The following is a 17,819-nucleotide window of genomic DNA, read 5'->3' on the forward strand; positions in this document are numbered from 1 at the left end:
TTCCCAATACCTAGGACATATCTGGCATGTCGTAGGCACTCAATACATTTCTTGAATGACTGAATGCTTTTTTTTTCTTCTTCTTCTTGGGGTGTTTGTCTTTTTCTTGTTGATTTAAGAACTCTCTATACATTAGGGAGATTAACCCTTTATCATAAAGGGTACATATATTTTCCCCTGTTGATGCTTGTCTTTTCCTTTACCATTTAGAGACTGAAAATTTTAGGTAGTTATATATCTGTCTTATATTTCATGGCTTCTGGGCCTTATGTCTTCCTTCTCCAAGATTCTAAACATTTTTCTATATATTTTTGTTCTAATCCCATAGGATTTTTCCCTTGCAGAGCTTTAATTCATTCAGAATTTACTTTCCTGTCAGATGTCAGATAAGAACAGACCTTTATTTTTTTCCGAATGATAGCCAACTGTCTTTTTTTCTTAACACGTTGTTTGTGTTTTTCCCTGTCTTTCTAATCAATCTTTCAAAGGGCTGGTGGTATTTTTTTTTTTAACCTGGAAAAAATTCCTGTCCTATTGTGCAATTAAGTCAACATTTATTCATTTCTTACATTTCATGCAAAGGAACATAATCTTTGTATTCTGATGAAACATTTATCACAGTACCTAGCACATAGTGGGAGCAGAAATTGTGGGATGAGTGAATAAAGGAACAGGTCTCCCTGTGCTTGCTCCATGGAGTAGTGAAATCCTGGTGGGCAGCAGCTGAGAGCTGGAGGGGCTTTCGAGATTATACAGTCCAGTGACAAACTTTTCACCGATCTGTGGAGAAATTTAAAAAGTAAGGACAGGAGTTCCCTGGTGGTGCAGTGGTTGAGAATCCACCTGCCAATGCAGGGGACACTGGTTCGAGCCCTGGTCCGGGAAAATCCCACGTGCTGCGGAGCAACTAAGCCCGTGTGCCACAACTACTGAGCCTGTACTCCAGAGCCCGTGAGCCACAACTACTGAGCCTATGTGCTGCAACTACTGAAGCCCGCGCTCCTAGAGCCTGTGCTCTGCAACAAAAGAAAGCACTGCAATGAAGAGTAGCCCCCGCTTGCCGCAGCTAAAAAGCCCGTGCGCAGCAACAAAGACCCAACACAGCCAAAAATAAATAAATGAATTTATTTAAAAAAAGAAAATCTGCCTGCCAATGCAGGGGAGAAGGGTTTGATCCCCAATCTGGGAAGATCCCACATGCCGCCGAGCAACTAAGCCCGTGCGCCACAACTACTGAGCCTGCGCTCTAGAGCCCGCGAGCAACAACTACTGAAGCCTGCACGCCACAACTACTGATGCCGAGCACCTAGAGCGTGTGCTCCACGAAAGGAGAAGCCACTGCAAGGAGAAGCCCGGGCACTGCAACAAAGAGCAGCCCAGCTGGCTGAGCGCAGCAATGAAGACCCAACGCAGCCAAACATAAAATAAATAAAATAAAATTTCCCTTCTGAAAAAAAAAAAAAAGGACAATTATGCACATATGCACATATAGGTGTAGAGAAAAAACACTGAGAGGCTGCCAACTGTTTTTTCTTGGGAAGGATCCTGAAATTTTGGCTTTCCTTTTCTATTGTCCTGATATTATGATAAATTTCATGTTCATGAAATCCAAAAGTCAAGGAAACACTGAACTGTAGTCTTGCTCTTCCATCCAATGTTTATTGAACCATCTGCTCTGTGCAGTCACTGCTATAGGCGTCGAGGGTTCAGCAGTGAAAAGACCAGCAGGCAGGCCTTGTATAGTTTAGCAGGGAAGGTCTACATCCCTGAAACGATAACTCAATAGCTTATTGCAGGTGATGAACGTGTAAGGAAGAGGACAAGGTGACAGATATACTGCCTAGTTGGAAGCTGAGGCCCAGGAAAGGTCAAGGAATAGCCTTGGGGAGCATAGACCGCGCGGTCACCTGCGCGATGGCGCTCTAGGTCCGCGGGCCTCGTAGGTGGGGGAGCGGAGGCGGGACCGTGTTCCCGGCGTTCTCTTGCCCCGCCCACCCCGCCGCGCCGCCAGAAGGCAGAGCGGAGAAGGGGTGGCACGTGAACGGGGCGAGGCGGAGCAGAACGCGCGCGCCTGAGGCTGAGTTTCCGGTCGGAGGCCTTTGCCCAGCGCCCCGCGTCCCTGAGGGGCGGCGGCGCTGGCGGCGTCGGAGGCAGCGGGGGGATCCGGAAGTCAACACCATGTCGAGTCTGCACAAGAGCCGGTAAGGGGCCATTGGGGCAGACCAGCCAGGCCGCTCCTGGCCGGGTTGCCCCTTCTGACCTGCGGAGGGGGCGCGCGGATGCGGCCATGAACCGAGACACCCCCCCGCCCTGCCCCTGGCAGAAGGTTTTGGGCGCCTACTTTACAACCTCTTTGCTGTGGGCCTGAGGGGGGCACGGAGCGTGGACACCTCTCCTGCCCCTCGGTGTCGCCCCTTTTCTCTCTTTCTGTCTCTTCCTCGCCCTGGATCCCTTCCCCTGGTGTCTTCCTCTTCCAGGGCCTCGATGCCCGATCTCACCCCCACCTCCCGTCCTTTTTTCCCTTGTTAACCCTTTGCCCCAGTACCCTAGTCTGTCCAGATGCTCCCCGTCCCACGTGTCCTTTTCTTACTAGAAATGCTAGAAAACCTGGATTCTCCAGTTTGTTCTCTTCTCAGGCCAAATCCTGCAGCGTTGGCTAATTTTGCTCACTTCAGTTTTCCTCCAGGACTTGTTTTTTTTTAAATATAATTTTATTTACTTTTTGTACATCAGGTTCTTATTAGTTATCTGTTTTATATATTAGTGTATATATGTCAATCCCAATCACCCAATTCATCCCCCTCCCCCCACTTTCCCCCCCGTGGTGCAGGACTTGTTTTTTAAACCTTTTGTCCTTGCCTGCGGGCAGGCCCAGAGGTCTTCTAATGGTTATACATTTGAGCTTGGAATGCTGATTACACAGGTCCCTGTCTACAGATCAAATTACTCCTGATTCCTAGGGTTTTTTGAGTTCAGATAGCAGCAGTGTGTTGGGCCTGGCCAGCAGGAAGTGTCCTATAAATGCCAGCTCACTAAATATTAGAATGTGTCTAATTTCATGTGCTCATTTGAGAACCTCTAGACAAGAATATCTGTACGTTTCTGGGCTTAGAGGAAAAAGTGATCTCTAGTTCTCCAAAGCTGCCTCTGGCCAGGTTTTGCTTGAGCTTTGCACATCTGTATGTCCCGAAGGGGAGGGAGGAACAGGTTGGAGACTGGTGGTGTAAGGGAGCTGTGGGCTTTAGGAGTGGTCGCTAAGCCTGTCATCTTGGGGTTTGGTTGTCCTCCATTTGCCTCCCCCTCCCTCCTTCTAGGATTGCAGATTTCCAGGATGTCCTGAAGGAGCCCACGATTGCCTTGGAAAAGCTTCAGGAACTCAGTTTTAGCGGTAAGAGGCAACTCTCCGTTTTCAGGGTTTTCCTAGAGCAGCGTTGTGACTAAGATGGAGGGGAGGGTGCCCAAGGCCACACCTGGCCGGGTCTGGGGGCCAGCCTGCCTTTTGGGGCCATCTCCAGCTTCTGTGGAGCTGAACAACCAGTGACTACCCTGAGCTTGGAGGGGGTTCCTGGAGCAGTGGCGGCCACAATTAGCATGCCTGTAGGCCTTAGACAGGGTGCTTATGGGCCTATAAATGATGCTCATTGCTTCCTGAGAGTAACTGGAGGGCAGAGGGGAGACTTCGTGAGCAGAGGTCAGGTCTTTCCTCATTCCTCAGCAAGCTTCCTGTCTTGTAGAATTTGGTTAGCTACAGAGTGGTTCCTGGTTCTATCCCTGGCTTAGGATCAAAGCCAACTCAGGCAACAGTGAACTTTGGTTAATGGTAAGATTCCAGCCTTGAGACACTCACTTTAAGGAGCTGAACCCCAACAGCTTTTGACTTTGCCCTCCGTGGCCTCTTAACTTCTCAACACAGAGGCTTTTGCTTGTCTTTAAAAATACCCGAAGGTGTTCTGGGTAGCTTCTTGTGACTGCTCTGCCCTTGTAACTTTGTCAGCAAGTAATGCTTGAGTTGCCCCCTTCATCCCCATGCAGATTCTGAGGTGGGTAGCTCCTGTTCACTGTACTGGGGAGACGGTAGCAACAGTTGCTTTAGCGAGGTTCATGACAGTATTTCAGGAGAAGTTTGTCTTTCTGTTCAGGAGTGATATTTAGGCCCTGAAGATCTTTTTTTTTAATTATTTTTAAAAATATCTTTATTGGAGTATAATTGCTTTACAGTGGTGTGTTAGTTTCTGCTTTATAACATGACCCTGAGGATCTTGAGGGGTTTTGGCATCTGTGCTGAGCTGAAGAATCTGCCAGGCCCCAGGGAATGCAGCCTGCTGAGTTGGGCTCTAGAGTCAGACAGACCTATGTGTGAGTCCTTGATTTCTCTATCTTTACAGATGCGTTTCTTTATCTGTAAGATGGGGACAATAATGCTGATCTTCCCTACTTACTAGGGCTGTAATGAGGATTAAGTGAATTAATGTCCGTAAAGCCCCAAACACTTAGCATTCATAGCTTTGTTTATATTCCACAGATACTTATGGACTACCTGTTGTGGGCCATGCCCTGGGCTAGGTACTGGGACTGTAAGACAAATTTGGTCCTCGTCTTTCTGGGGCTTACCCAGTAGTAGGGGTTAAAGATGTTAAATAAATATACAAATTACATTATACGATCCCATTTGTGGTGGATGTTGTGAAGGAGAAGCGATGGAGTTATTATTGTTTATGTCAAGGGACCTGACTTTGTTTGGGAAGAGATGGTGGTTGGTAAAGGCTGCTCTGAGGAAGAAATATCAAGGGTGAGAAGGTGTTATCCTCAAAAGAACATTCCAGACGGGCCATGGAGAGAGAGTACACACAGGATTAGCATCTAGTCTAGTGATCTTTCTGGCAGAAAACCATCCTTGAAGAAGTACTTCTTGCCCACTCCATTCCCTGCCGACTGGCTCCAAGGTGGAGGACTGGGGGGTTCTGGGACTCTGCGGGGGCGTGACCTTTGCCTGCTATGTCCACAGGCATCCCCTGTGAGGGCGGACTGCGGTGCCTCTGCTGGAAGGTGGGTGTGCCTGGGTTGGAGCTTCTGCTCTGCTGAGAGTCCCTGGGTTCCTGCATGGGCTGCCCCCACCCCTGGCCCCTTCTTCCTGTTCTCTGTCTTTCCTTGCTTGTCCCAGGAAGCTCTTCTGGGAAGTTCTGTGTTTTCTGTTTCTCTTGGCGTCCCCTCCAGGATCCCCTTGGGGATGGAACACTTTGTAATGCCAGTGAAGCCCTCTGCTTCCTGGTCCAGACAGCTCAGTGGTAGTGATGCTTATTGGGACAAAAAAAGGCTGCGCTTCGCCTAACGCCTTTCGCTGAGGTGGGAGCAGAACCCCGGTGTCCTGGTTTCCAACCCCTTTGAGCACAGAGTTTTATCATCGTTTGGAAGAGTCTGTGTGAGGAAATGCAGTAGAAAGGGCTGGTTCAGGATGAAGGTGGGGGAAGCCAGTGGGGAGAAAAGGGGAGGCTGCCCCCAGCCCATGCCTGTGTTCCTGGGTTTTATTTAGCCCATCTTGCTGTCTCCGGGGTTTATCAGACGTTTTCTTTGAGGCCTCTTAGCCTCCATCTACTTCCAGGGTTGGGCTGGGGGGGTCACCAGAGCTTTGCTCTTCTCTCTCTCTGCAGATTCTCTTGAACTACCTCCCCTTGGAGAGAGCGTCTTGGACCTCCATCCTGGCCAAGCAGAGGTGAGACCCTGACAAAGGCGGGTGATGGGAGGCCCTTTGTATCAGACAGAGCAGGTGGTGTGAGCCCGGCCCACTTCCTGTTGCTGCTGCTGCGCTCCGGGCTCCCTGGGTGAGACCTTTGGGGATCATCCCTCTCTCCTCTTCTCTCCTACAGGGAGCTGTATTCTCAGTTCCTGAGGGAAATGATCATCCAGCCTGGCATCGCCAAGGCCAACATGGGTGTATCCAGGGAGGATGTGACCTTTGAGGACCATGTGAGTAGGGGTCCGCAGTGGGGACCGAGGCTGCAGAGTGGGGAGAGGTGTGGGCTTTGGAATGGACTAGGTCCCTCATGCCAGAGGCCAGGTGCAGCTGCTCTTGGTCCCCTCTGGCCCTCCCAGTACCTCATTTCTGCATTTAGCTCCTCAGCCCCTGAAGGCTGTTGTCTCTCCCTGTTCTCCGCAGGCTCTGGGCCCAGTCGGGACTGTAAGCAATGACTGGGATCACAGGAGCGTGTGTGTGCAGCGCTGAGCCAGGTCCTCCACGTGCATTGTCTCCTTTCCTCCTCAGTCCCCTTCCTCGAGGAAGGTTCTGTGATATTATAGTTGAAGGGAGTCAGAGCAGGGCCGGCGGGAGGATAAACTGCCTTTGTGTGGCCTGGAGGAAGCCTCGTTCCAGCCACAAATACCGAGCTCCTCCCTGGTGCTTTGCAGTCGGGAAGTGGAGATGGATTGGACCCAGGCCGATCCTCCAAGGACTGGAATTGGCAACTCAAAGTAGTAATGAGTTAGATTCGAAGAGACCTAATGATACAATATTCATTCATTCAGCAGGCAAGCGTTTAGTGAGCACCTGTTACATGCAGCATTCTAGAGCTACAGACAGGAAAGACAGAGTCCTTGCTGCGCAGGGAAGTACTCAGAGCGGACTACGGGGCTCGGCTTCCGGGTGTGGAGTGTGATCGTGCTTTGGGAGGCTGCACGAGGCCTGTGCTGCCCCCCAGCTAGCTCACAGGCTGTCTCAGCAACAGCTGCGTCTCTGCTGGGAATGCTGGTTCGGAGGCACTGCTCAGGCCCCCAGACTGGTATCTGTCCCTGGGCTTCTAGCCGGCCGAGGACAGAGCAGCTCATTTTCCCTGACAGCCACTCAACCCTAACCCCGACAGCCGATGGAACACGTACTTCAAGGACAACGAGGTGCTGCTGCAGATCGACAAAGATGTCCGGTGAGCAGGGCGCTGGGCGCTGGGAGCCGGCCCCTGGGGCTTCTGTGGGATTTCCAGTTCTTCTGCCCTGTCCCTTCCCAGCCCAGGCCCGCAGGGGCGTGTTTGAGGAACTGCTGGTGAGTTGTCCTGGTAGCTGCGTCCAGGCCCTAGTGGTAGCAGGCCTGGGGTGGGGCTGGCGGTGCGGTGAGTGCCCTGAGTGCCCGGCTCTCCTCTCTCCCTGCCTTAGTTTCAGTTGTAGCCCTGGCGTCTGTGGATTCATCTCTTCCTTCCTTCAGCAAATATTGAGGCCCCGCTACATGGCAGGCTCAATGGCAGGCTGGGCGTTGAACGCGGAATAGACAGACATGGCCCCTCTCCTTAAGGAACCTAGAAGCTGGCAGGGAGGACGGGAAGACGGATGTTCAACAAAACAGATCCGTGTCACTAAAGTTTGTGGAGAATGCTCTGAAGGCAGAGTTCAGGGTGCTTCAGGGCACCCTGAGGTCGGGAAGCCTCGCCTGAGGCGGCAGCTGAGATGGGAGGAGCGGGCACCTTGGGGCAGGAGGGAGGGGAGGGGAGGGCCCTGTGGTGCTGGGCAAGGAGCTGCTGTGGGAGGCCCTGCGAGCCTGCAGAGCTTGGCTGTCTGAGGAGCAGTGCGAAGGCCCGTGTGCCTGCGGCCACACTGGAGGCAAGCGGGGGTCGGACCATCACTCCATCCCAGGGATGTGGGGCAGGCGCGCAGAGGTTTTAAGCACAGGAGCGACAGGGTCAGAAGTGTGTTTTTTTTAAACTGTGAACTACGCTGTGTGCATGTGCATGCCGTTCCTCCTGGTAGAGAAGTGTGGAGACGCTGGCTGTGCTGTCCTGTTGGGTGGGCGAGTCTGGCAGCGGGTGACTCTTCCACAGGGCTGGGTGAGGAGCCGGCAGGCCTGTCTGCAGTGGACCCAGTGCTCAGAGCTTGGGTTCTGAGTCTGCCCGCCTGCTTTCAGTTCTGCCTTCGCCGTTTGTGTTTGCAGCCCCTCGCCACCTGGGGCTGCTCCTCTCCTGTGCGCATTGTGCCCTCAGTGGGACCCCAACCCTGGGCTGCTCAGCCAGGGGGCAGAACAGGCTCTTGCCTCCTTCCTTCTCAGTCTGGAGCCTCTGCTCACCAGGTGTTTAATAGCCCCATTTAAGTCAGGAACCACATCTTGAACCCAGTTCTGGGGAAACAGGTCCTTACCCTGGTAGTGATTGTAGCACATTGTTCAGTGTTTATAGAGGGCAAGTTGGCAGTGTGCTCTGTATAAGATCTTTGGAAAATGTGCGTGTACTGCAGTACATATATTTTAAAAACTTGATCGCGATCTAGAGCCTGTCTCCAACTTGCTTTTTTCTCTTGCTCTGTCTTGAGCATCTCCTATGTCAGCTGTGTAACATTCTGTTGTATAATGTGTAACTTAACGAAACCTCTTTTACCATTTTAAGCCACAATGCAGTTGATACGTTTGTACATATGAGATATTGTTGACATGGAAAGACGTTTGTTTTAAGAGAAGAGTTAAGACCCTAAGGACACTTAAAAATACATATGCGTGTGTGTGTGTCTATTTGCAAATACACGTAAGCTATATGGGTATGTAGACATATACCATGACTGTATTGCTTTTGAAATAAAATGTTATTAATTAAAAAACACACACACACATACAAGAGGCTTTGGGGATGCTGGGGCATCTGGCAGCAGGGTGCTGGTGGGATGCCTAAAAATTCCACGCTGAGTAACAGTCCTCTCCTGTTCTGTCTTGACAGAAGGCTGTGCCCAGACATATCCTTCTTCCAGAGGGCCACCGAGTACCCCTGCCTCCTCATCCTGGATCCGCAGAATGAGTTCGAGACCCTTCGTAAGCGGGTGGAACAGACGACACTGAAATCCCAGACGGTGGCCCGGAACCGGAGCGGGGTCACAAATGTGAGAGGCAACCTGGAAGCCCCAGGGACGCCCCGTGATGGCCTTTTCCTTCCTGCTTCTCTTGGACTTGTGGCCACGGGCCATCAGACCCCTGACCGTCTGCCCCGAGAGTTACCCAAAGCAGCCTTGGTCCTGCCCGGTCCCCCTCCAGGCTCTCTCTGAAAGTCAGGCATCAAAGGCTGGTGTAATGGGTGTGGGGGAGGGCCCTGCTGTGCAGTGAAGGAGCCACACTTCTGGTCTGTGGTGTAGACGGCGCTTGGAAAAGTAACTACCAGTGTGATGAGAAGGTGCGGTGGGAACAGTGATGGGGGGAGCCGACCTGGTCTGGGCATCAGGGAAGACTTCCCTGAGGAAGTGACATTTAAGCTGAGGCTCCAAGGATGAAGAGGAAAGAGACTTCCAGGTGGAGAGGATGGCATGTGTGGACGTCCTCAGGCCGGAGAGAGCTGGGTGTGTTCAAGGAAGGGAGTCCAGCATGAGGTGGGGCAGGGCGGGGTCGGGGGGGTGGGTTGGGGGGGGGAGGGCTGCTGGAGGATGCTGGAGAGATGAGTGGTGGTGAGGCCAGCGGGGCCTTTATCCTGGGGGCTGGGGACTCCTGCACCATTCTAAGAGCAGGGATGTGATTTAAGTCTGCCTTTACACAAGATTTGACTGGCGGGGGCAGGAATGGAGGTGGAGAGGCCGCCTGGGAGGCAGCTGAGGCGTCCAGGCAACGGGGGGGTGGGGGTGGGGGTGGGGGCTGGGGTGGAGTGGGGAGGGGTGTGAGAGACCTAGGAGAAAAGAACGGTAGGTCTTGTGCTGGCCGGGTGATGCCGAGTGCTTGAACCTCGGTCTTCTAGCAAGTTCCTGTGGTTCTGAGAAGCTGCTTGTAGCTAAACAAGTATGTTGTCTTGTTCCTCAATTCACACCTACTGCTTTGGCACCTGGAGCTTTGACTTGTTCCTCACAGTTTTTCGCTGTCTTCCAACAATGGAAAAATCCTCTGTAACCTCCAACAAGCTAAGCTCGTTTCCCCCAAGTGGAGTGACCGGTCAGGGCTTTGTGTTTCCAGGAGAGCAGCCGTTTTCCACCACAGGGGTGACGGGGCCGTTCTGGCTGATCCCCGGGTTCCACGTGCTCACGACAGCTGGGTGTGTCAGGAGGTGCCACGTGCTTGGCTAAGTGGCCCCGTGGCTGGGTTGGTGGCCCTGCTGCTTGGCTGCTGTTCTAGCTGCCTGGCTAGATGGGGACCCGGCTTCTGTCATGCATTTTACTACAGTAATTGGTGGCTGAGAACTGATTTTAGGTTTGGACCTGGTCCTGGTGATAGAGAACCGGACCGCAAGCTCCATTGCTAAACCTCTGGACCAGTGGCTGGGCAGTTTTGAGTTTAAGCGGACTGTTTGATCCTGGGCAACTAACACCAGACTCACCTTCCTGGGCCTCCGCCTCTTCTGTAAACTGGGTGTGATCATTTCCGCCCTGTCTGGCTTTTGAATTGCCCAGAGGGTGAAATGAGGTCATGGCTGTGCAGATTCTTGGAAAGCAGTGGGCACTCTCTGAGGCCTGGGCCTCGGGTTCTAGAGTGAGCTGGTCTGGGCTCACTTTAGTGCGAGACGTCTGATGAGTGGCCTAACATTTCTGAGCCTCAGTTTCCTCATCTTGAAAATGATGTTGAGAGAGTATTCTAGGCCGTTCAGGGCATTAAACAGGAAGGCTTGTGGAGCTCTGGGTAAACATTAGTGATGTGTGTGTCTGTGTGTGTGCACACGTACACGCATATGTATATGTGTATACACGTGTATATATAGTGGAAAAGGGAGTTTCCTGTTTCCAGGACCCTGGGCTTCCCGGACAGCTTCATACTCTGTCCCTGCGTGGGCGTGCCTGTGGCTCTCATACAGTTAACCCCAGGCACCTGAACCTTTACGAAGCTCCCAGGGGATCCTGATGTTGGGGACCTCGGCTCTATTGCATGAGTTTTCAGCAGGGATCATCTCTTCATTCATCTCCCAACTTTTTCTTATGAAAATTTTGAAACATTCAGAAAAGTTGAAGGAAGAGTACAATGCACACCTATATGCTTTCCACCTAAATTCAACAGTTGTTGACCTTTGGCCATGTTTGTGTGTGTGTCATATATAGACAGACGTCCTGACCCTTTACCTCCAAGTACTTCAGCAGGCATCCCGTGAGAATGAGGACATCCTCTTTACCATTGTCTCATCTACGGAGATTAACCATAATCCGTAATAAGACCTCACATCCAGTCCAGGATCGGGTGTCCTCAGTCGTACTAAGAATATTTTGGTGGTTTTAAATCCAGACCAGCACCTCTTCAGTGTTTATGCGTTGCATTAGGATGTTACGTTTCTTTAGTCTCTTCATCTGGAGCACGCCTCCACTCCCCCTTCCTCAACATTTGACTTTTTTGAAGAGTCTTAACCAGTTGTCTGTTTTTGATATATTTTTATATTTTTTTAAAGTTTTTTTTTAATTGAAGTATAACTTACAATAAATGCACAAATCTTAGGTATACAACTAGATGGACTTTTTCTTATGTATACACCCGTGTAACTGCCAACCAGATCAAGACACGGAGCGTTCCCATCATCCAGAAGGTTCCCTCATGCCCCTTCCTAGTCAGTACGCCTTCCCTCAGAGGTAAGCACCATCTGACCTGTATCACCATAAATGAGATTGCAGCCCAGCTGGCTGGTAGAGTGTCGCACATTCTGGATTTGTCCGCTTGTTCCCGGTGGTGTTGGACGCGTTCCTCTGTGCCCTGGGTTGCCCATGAGATGGAAGTTAGGTTTCGGCTCGTGGGTGAACATATCCGGTGAGAACATACTGTCGGTAGTGCCACCCACCTTAACGGGCTGCTCCTCTTCTCCCCCAGATGAGTTCCCCGCACAAGAACGCGGCGCCCTCATCCGTGAACGAGTATCAGGTGCTGCCCAACGGCTGTGAGGCCCACTGGGAGGTGGTGGAGCGGATTCTGTTCATCTACGCCAAGCTCAACCCTGGCATCGCTTACGTGCAGGGCATGAATGAGATCGTGGGGCCCCTGTACTACACCTTTGCCACTGACCCCAACAGCGAGTGGAAGGGTAGATAAACGGGCTCCAGGCTAATGGGCTTTATTGTATCTAGCTGTGCAGCTCACTTCCCTCTTTTGGGCCTTCATTTTCTGTCGGATAAGCGGGTTGGCCTGGATCATCTCAGATCTTTTCTGGCTTGAACTTTCTAGAATGTTAGATGTTTACTGACCTCTTGCTATCTGTAACTGAATTTCTGGTAGAGGAGATGAGCTGTATATACAGGAAGCTGAACGATAGAAAAGATTTAAGTAAGTCACGATATGAAAAAATGTCAGCAGAAGAGTATGTAATCAGTCGCTGAGCTGGTGTACAGCATTGTCAGGTGTGAGAAGAAAGAAGTGATGTCCTTAGTCGGGGGTGGAGAGTGGCCACGGACAGAGGAGGGGCGCAGCCTGACCAAGGTGGGGTGACTTGGTGAGGCTCAGAGGGGAGGGGGGTCTCGCGTAGCTGAGCGGTGGGGTGGGACACGGGAGGGTGCCTGTTCTCTCACGGCTGCCCTCACCCTGCCCATCTCTCCCAGAGCACGCTGAGGCGGACACCTTTTTCTGCTTCACCAACCTCATGGCTGAGATCCGGGACAACTTCATCAAGAGCCTTGACGACTCACAGTGTGGCATCACCTACAAGATGGAAAAGGTGTACTCCACCCTGAAGGATAAGGACGTGGAGCTCTACCTGAAACTGGTGAGGACCCCCAGCGCCACACGGGCCAGGGCAGACAGAAAGGGGCAGAGGACGGCAGGCTCCTGAGCAGCCCAGGCCCAGGGTGAGGACTGGCTGGAGCCTGGGGCTTGGACTGGCTGCTGCCGCCAGGGAGTGCTGAGCCGGGTGCCGAGGCGGGGCCGGGGGACCTGGGCAGCAGGTGGTGGGAGCCTAGCGGGCTGGGGGTGGGGGAGGTGGATGCGGTGCCCCGTGTGCCAGGCGCGGTGCGGGGCCTTTACGGTGTGCTGTTAGTCCCCTAAGAAAGGAAGTATGAACTTCATTTTTAAAAATTAGTGGAGTGGCATTCCATGTTTATTTCAGGAAACAGTTCAGTAAAAAGGACATTTACTTATAAACAAAACAAGTTTCATGAACAAGAAGATATATATATATAAACATATCTTTTTAAGCAAATATGGAATCACATCTTGCTGTTTTGTAACACGCTTTTTCGGTCAATAGTATTCGCTGTGGCTGACCAGAGGGCTCATCTCCATTGGGAATAATTGCCTTGCAGGGCTGCCGTATGGAGTAAATAAGTGAGATATTTACCATGTTAAGCACAAGGCCAGACACGTAATGAGTGCCCAATAGTGGTTTCTCTGTCTATAAATCCAAAGTTATAATCTGTGTAGTGTATTTATTAATCTAAGGAGCTGATATAAAAGTTTGGGTATCTGGCTTCTCTCAGAAAAACATCAGACGATCTGACGGCGTTGGCTGGCAGCAAGCAGGAGCTGCGCCTTGCACTGAGCGAGGCTCCCTAGGCAGCTCCGTGCCATCCCCGCCCCAGCGTGCCTGGCGCTTACGCCTGGCCTGCTGCTTATATGAATTCACGTCTAATAGGTTGCATGGTGTTCCGTGGCAACCAGCCAACACGGATTCTTGCACCCACCCTGCACCTCTGTCTCCCCAGCAAGAGCAGAATATCAAGCCCCAGTTCTTCGCCTTCCGCTGGCTGACGCTGCTGCTGTCCCAGGAGTTCTTGCTGCCTGATGTCATCCGGATCTGGGACTCCCTGTTTGCCGACAACAGCCGCTTTGATTTCCTCCTTCTGGTCTGCTGCGCCATGCTCATGTGAGTGTGGCCGCGAGCAGGGGGCGGGCAGGGCCTGCTCTTGAGAGGCTGGTGAGAGCTTCTGGGATTCTCAGGCGAGCATCAAACCAAACTTGCTGCGGGTGCGGTGGGGCGGCAGGAGCGGGAAGGGGCCCGGCGGGCCTGCACTCAGAGTGGCCCAGGGGCCCAGCGCTTTTGTTGCTTGTTTTTCTTAGACTGATCCGCGAGCACTTGCTGGAAGGGGACTTTACGGTAAACATGCGGCTCCTGCAGGTAATGGAGTTTGGAGGGGCAGGCTCAGTCTTCAGCCATGAGACAGACACTTAGCAGGCGGCCGCCCCATGCCAGCTGCTGTGATAGGCTGCGTCAGGATCAGGAGAGGGTAGCAGGGCTTAAGAGTCCAGACCCTGAGGCAGGTCTGTGTTTGGATCTGGGTTAAATCTGGCTTTGCCACTGACCTTGAGTGTGGTGTGGGCTTGAGTGAATGACTTGGCTTCTCTGAACCAAGCTGGTTCAGAGAAGCCAAGTCATTCACTCAAGGCTGCGACTTATTACCCAGTATGTGGTTATAATGCCCGTTGGTAATCGTGCTCAGACCGGGGGAAGGAAAGCGTGGGCCTTAGTGGTTAAGAACATGGGCTTGAGAGTCAGACGATTTGGGGTTCACATCTTTGTTCTCCCGTGCTAGTCATGTGACCTAAGCTAAGTGGCAACCTCTCTAGGCCATAATTTCTTTGCCAACGCCTGGCCTGGGGTTGGTTTTCAATAACTTCATTGACTAGATCTGTAAAACGGGCAGATTCACAGTAAGCCCTCATTGGGCTGTTGAGGTGACCCAGTGAGCTAGTACATGGACAGTGTCCGGCCCTATTCCAGGCTCATTGTCAGTGGAGGTCAGGGTTCGATGGCAGGAGTGAGGAGAGGTGAAGCAGGTGGTCCTTGTCCTAGGGAAGGGGCTGTGAGACCTTTTGGGTGGTGACTAGTTGGGTTGGTTAAGTTAACTGCTGCAGTGGGTGTAGTATAGCTCCATGCAAGGTTTGGGCAGACTGGGCCTACCCTGTGCTCCCTATCCCTTAGGCCTGGGGTCCAGCATGGTGACAGGTCTACTGGAGAGGGCTGGGGGCAGCAGAGGTGGTGAAGGGTGAGCTGAATTCTCAAGCATACTGTTGGCCTTTCCCCTGCCCAGGATTACCCCATCACAGACGTCTGCCAGATCCTACAGAAAGCCAAGGAACTCCAAGACTCCCAGTAGCCTGGCAGCAAGAGGCCCAGGTTTGGGAGAGAAGCCACCGCCGACCCCTGTGGCCTAGCTTCTGGGACGTGCAGGAGGCCGTGGGGTCCCAGCCAGCGGGGCCGCTGCAGGATCAGCCCACTCCAGGCCTCTCACCCTGGTCGCTCCCACCGGGGGCCGGCTGGGCCCTGCTCTTCCCAACCACCAAGCCCTGGCTCCTCCCCCCACTCCACCCCTTCAACCCTGGACCCTTGACCCAGGCTGCTGAGCAGGGCAGGAGTTTGTGAGGTGGTGTCCTGGGGCTGGGGCAGATGTGGGCCCTGCGGGCAGGCAGGGGCCCCTCCCTGCCTCTGCTCTGCTTCTCTTTTCCTGCTCTGTCTTCTGGGCACTGGTCAGGGAGGTGCTTGGCAAATGAGCCAGAAACCACTTCTGGAGGTTGGTGCTTGGCCTTCTCCACAGGGAAGGTGACACCGTGAAGGAGCTAAGAGGCTGCCAGGCCCAGGTCTCACCCTCTGTCTCTTTCCCACAGAGTGTTTGTGTGTGTGTGTGTGTGTGTGTGTGTGTGTGTGTGTGTGTGTGTGTGTGTGTAGTTGTGGGTTGCTGTGTATGTCTTCTAATCCCCCTCCTGTGTGCTTCTCTTTCGTCTGTGTGTGTTTTCATGTGTATGGAGGGAGGTGACTCCCTCTTGGTCTTTGCTTCTTGTCTGTCTCTGCCTCCGTCTCCCTCTCTCTCCTTCCACCTCTTTCACTGAGGGTGTGTGGCTCTCACTCTGTCCGCCCCTCTCTCCGTTGGCTCGCTCTCTCCCCTCTCTTTGGGTTGCCTTATCCCCAGCCTCTCCCCCACCCTCCTCGCTATGCCCAAGAACCCTGGAGACAGAATGAAGAGTCTGGCTGAGCCAGGCTCCTGGAGGTCAGCCTTGACCTTCGCAGCCTGTTCCCATTTCCCAGGTCTAGGCTCCCAGGGCCCCCAGTTCACAGTGCCTCACTCGAGGGCCCTGAACCCTTGCCCCACCGCAGGATTCTTGGAAACCCAGAGTTGCTGAGAATTAATAGCCCATGAAGCTTTGAGCCTTACCCACCTGCCCAGGGAGGGAGGGGGGAGGAGAGGGAGAGCTGGGTCTTCCAGAGGTTCCCCCAAAGGTCCTTCTCTCCCAAAAGAAAAAGGACATTAAGGTTGGGATCCAGGTGCTTCTAAGGTGTAGTCGTTCCCATGGCTTCCAGGTGCCGGCCCAGGGCAGGCGAGTCCCATAAAGGGCGGTGGGATCAAAGGGAGTCTCTCTGGGCCAGGTGTGGCCAAGCTCAAAGGCCTGGGTCCTGTCAGGGCCAGGAGAGCCATGTCTCCCTCAGGCAGGGGAGCTGAAGGAGGTGCAGGCTCTTCTCCGGTCACCTGCCGGGCTGCTTCCAGGATGTGGGGCCCATGCCTACTGAGTAGGAGCAGCCGGCTCCTCCCAGGCTGGGCTGTGGGACTAGTGGGCCTATTCCGACCAAGGCCCTCCCTCCTTTTGTGAGGAGGCAGCTGGTTTGCATCTGGAAGGCTGGGTAACGTAGCACGTAGCACGGGTCCTCTTCATCTCCCCAGACTGGCCAGCAGGGACCCTCAGGCCCCCCGGAAACTTCCTTAGCCTGACAGCCAGGACTTGTGGCTATGGGCCAGGGACAGTTTTCCCAAGGAGGTGCCTTTCCAGGCTGTCCATTGGATGCTTCTAGGACTCCATGCACTTGCCTTTTTCCTCCTCCTCTCCCAGCACAGTATTTGGGAGATTTTTACTATTTATTCAGACTCCTGGTTATTTATTGCAGATTGGCAAGTGCTTGATTTGGGGATGAAGGGTAGGACTCCAATGGTGGAAACCAGCTGGAGTCATGGTCTTCCTGACCTTCCAAGGTCAGTCAACATCCTCTCCGCCTGCCTCTGGGACCTTCCTGGTTTTCCAGCAGGTCCTGCCTGGGAGGGCCCTGAGCTCTGTAATAGAACTGGGTCTAAGGGAGACAAGAGAGTTGGTATCCTTGCCGGCCTCCAAGACACCGGCATGGGGTAGAAACGCTGCTTCCCAGCAGCCTGGCTCACCCTCTTCCCAGAACTTGTCAGCTGGTGGTTCAGTCACAACTTGATCCCTTCACAGCCTGTCGCTTGGGCCACAGCCTGGGTCCCAGCAGACACTGCCCAGGACACCTGATGCATTGCCTCTTACCTGTCCCTCTACCTTCCCTCCTGGGACCATACTAGAATCACTGCGTCTCATTTGCCTCAGTGGCAGACCTGGGTCCAGTGCCCTCTCCTTGACCTTGTGATGAAGGTCAAAAGAGCACAGGGACCATGTCCAGGTTAGACTGAGCTTGCCAATGGGAGGACCTGCCCTTCTCCCTCCCCAGACTCTCAAGGGAGGTCCCCAGAGAGCTAGAGACCCCGAGGCTTCCTGCTTGGGAAGCTGCCCCCAGGACTTTGGACGCTTAGAGAATGGGCTGTATGAATTCAGCAGGTCTCATTCCAAGGGTCAGAATGTTAGTCTGCTTTTGTTTTTTCATCTGTTTCGTTCTTTGAATCAGTGCTGTTGATGACAAGTTGTCTTTAATAAATCATGTGTTCTTTGCAGTGGGCATTGGTTCTGTGAGGGGCTGAAACCTTCAGGACCTCTGAGCAGGAAAAATGAGCAAAGATGGAGTCAGGAAGCTCTTAGAATGGTCAAAGGAAAAGGTTAGGAAATTGTTGGAAGAGCCTATTCAACTCTTTAACAACTGCAATTTGCAGTTGTAGGGAGGAGAGAGTGTGCACTGGGGCAGAAGGTATTATTACATTATGATTTCATAGCAAGTTATTTTTTAGATTGAGAAAATTTTGAAATTCAACAAGTCGTTCACAGCCCACAATCTGGAGAAAATCACCGATAACATGTTGGTCTTCTCTTCGTT

The 17,819-nt window shown here is 52.7% G+C and overlaps 1 protein-coding gene across 3 annotated transcripts; it reads left to right on the forward strand.

Moving 5' to 3' along the window:
* Positions 1-1,612: 1,612 nt before the first annotated feature.
* TBC1D13 (TBC1 domain family member 13) lies at positions 1,613-17,502 on the forward strand. 3 transcript variants are annotated; one of them, XM_033427036.2, is made up of 12 exons: positions 1,613-2,201; positions 3,315-3,388; positions 5,006-5,046; positions 5,649-5,710; positions 5,865-5,964; positions 6,832-6,914; positions 8,685-8,841; positions 11,720-11,930; positions 12,442-12,605; positions 13,540-13,700; positions 13,895-13,952; positions 14,866-17,502. In XM_033427036.2, the coding sequence occupies exons 1-12, from the start codon at positions 2,179-2,181 to the stop codon at positions 14,929-14,931; spliced, it is 1,200 nt and encodes a 399-aa protein (XP_033282927.1). In that variant the 5' UTR covers positions 1,613-2,178; the 3' UTR covers positions 14,932-17,502. The 3 variants fall into 3 exon arrangements, with proteins under 3 accessions (XP_033282927.1, XP_012388282.2, XP_012388283.1); XM_012532828.3 differs by having other exon boundaries at positions 1,626-2,201; positions 8,682-8,841; XM_012532829.3 differs by lacking the exon at positions 5,006-5,046 and having other exon boundaries at positions 1,663-2,201; positions 8,682-8,841.
* The last annotated feature ends 317 nt before the right edge of the window (positions 17,503-17,819 follow it).

The sequence above is a fragment of the Orcinus orca genome, chromosome 6, assembly GCF_937001465.1.
Source record: "Orcinus orca chromosome 6, mOrcOrc1.1, whole genome shotgun sequence".
Lineage (NCBI taxonomy): Eukaryota > Metazoa > Chordata > Mammalia > Artiodactyla > Delphinidae > Orcinus > Orcinus orca.

Bases quoted from the DNA above. Each gene is read 5' to 3' on its own strand.
- TBC1D13 (XM_012532828.3), top strand. From the start codon at position 2,179: ATGTCGAGTCTGCACAAGAGCCG. The intron at 5,711-5,864 runs GTGAGACCCTGA...TCTCTCCTACAG, and splicing joins TCCATCCTGGCCAAGCAGAG to GGAGCTGTATTCTCAGTTCC. The intron at 11,931-12,441 runs GTAGATAAACGG...CATCTCTCCCAG, and splicing joins CCCCAACAGCGAGTGGAAGG to AGCACGCTGAGGCGGACACC.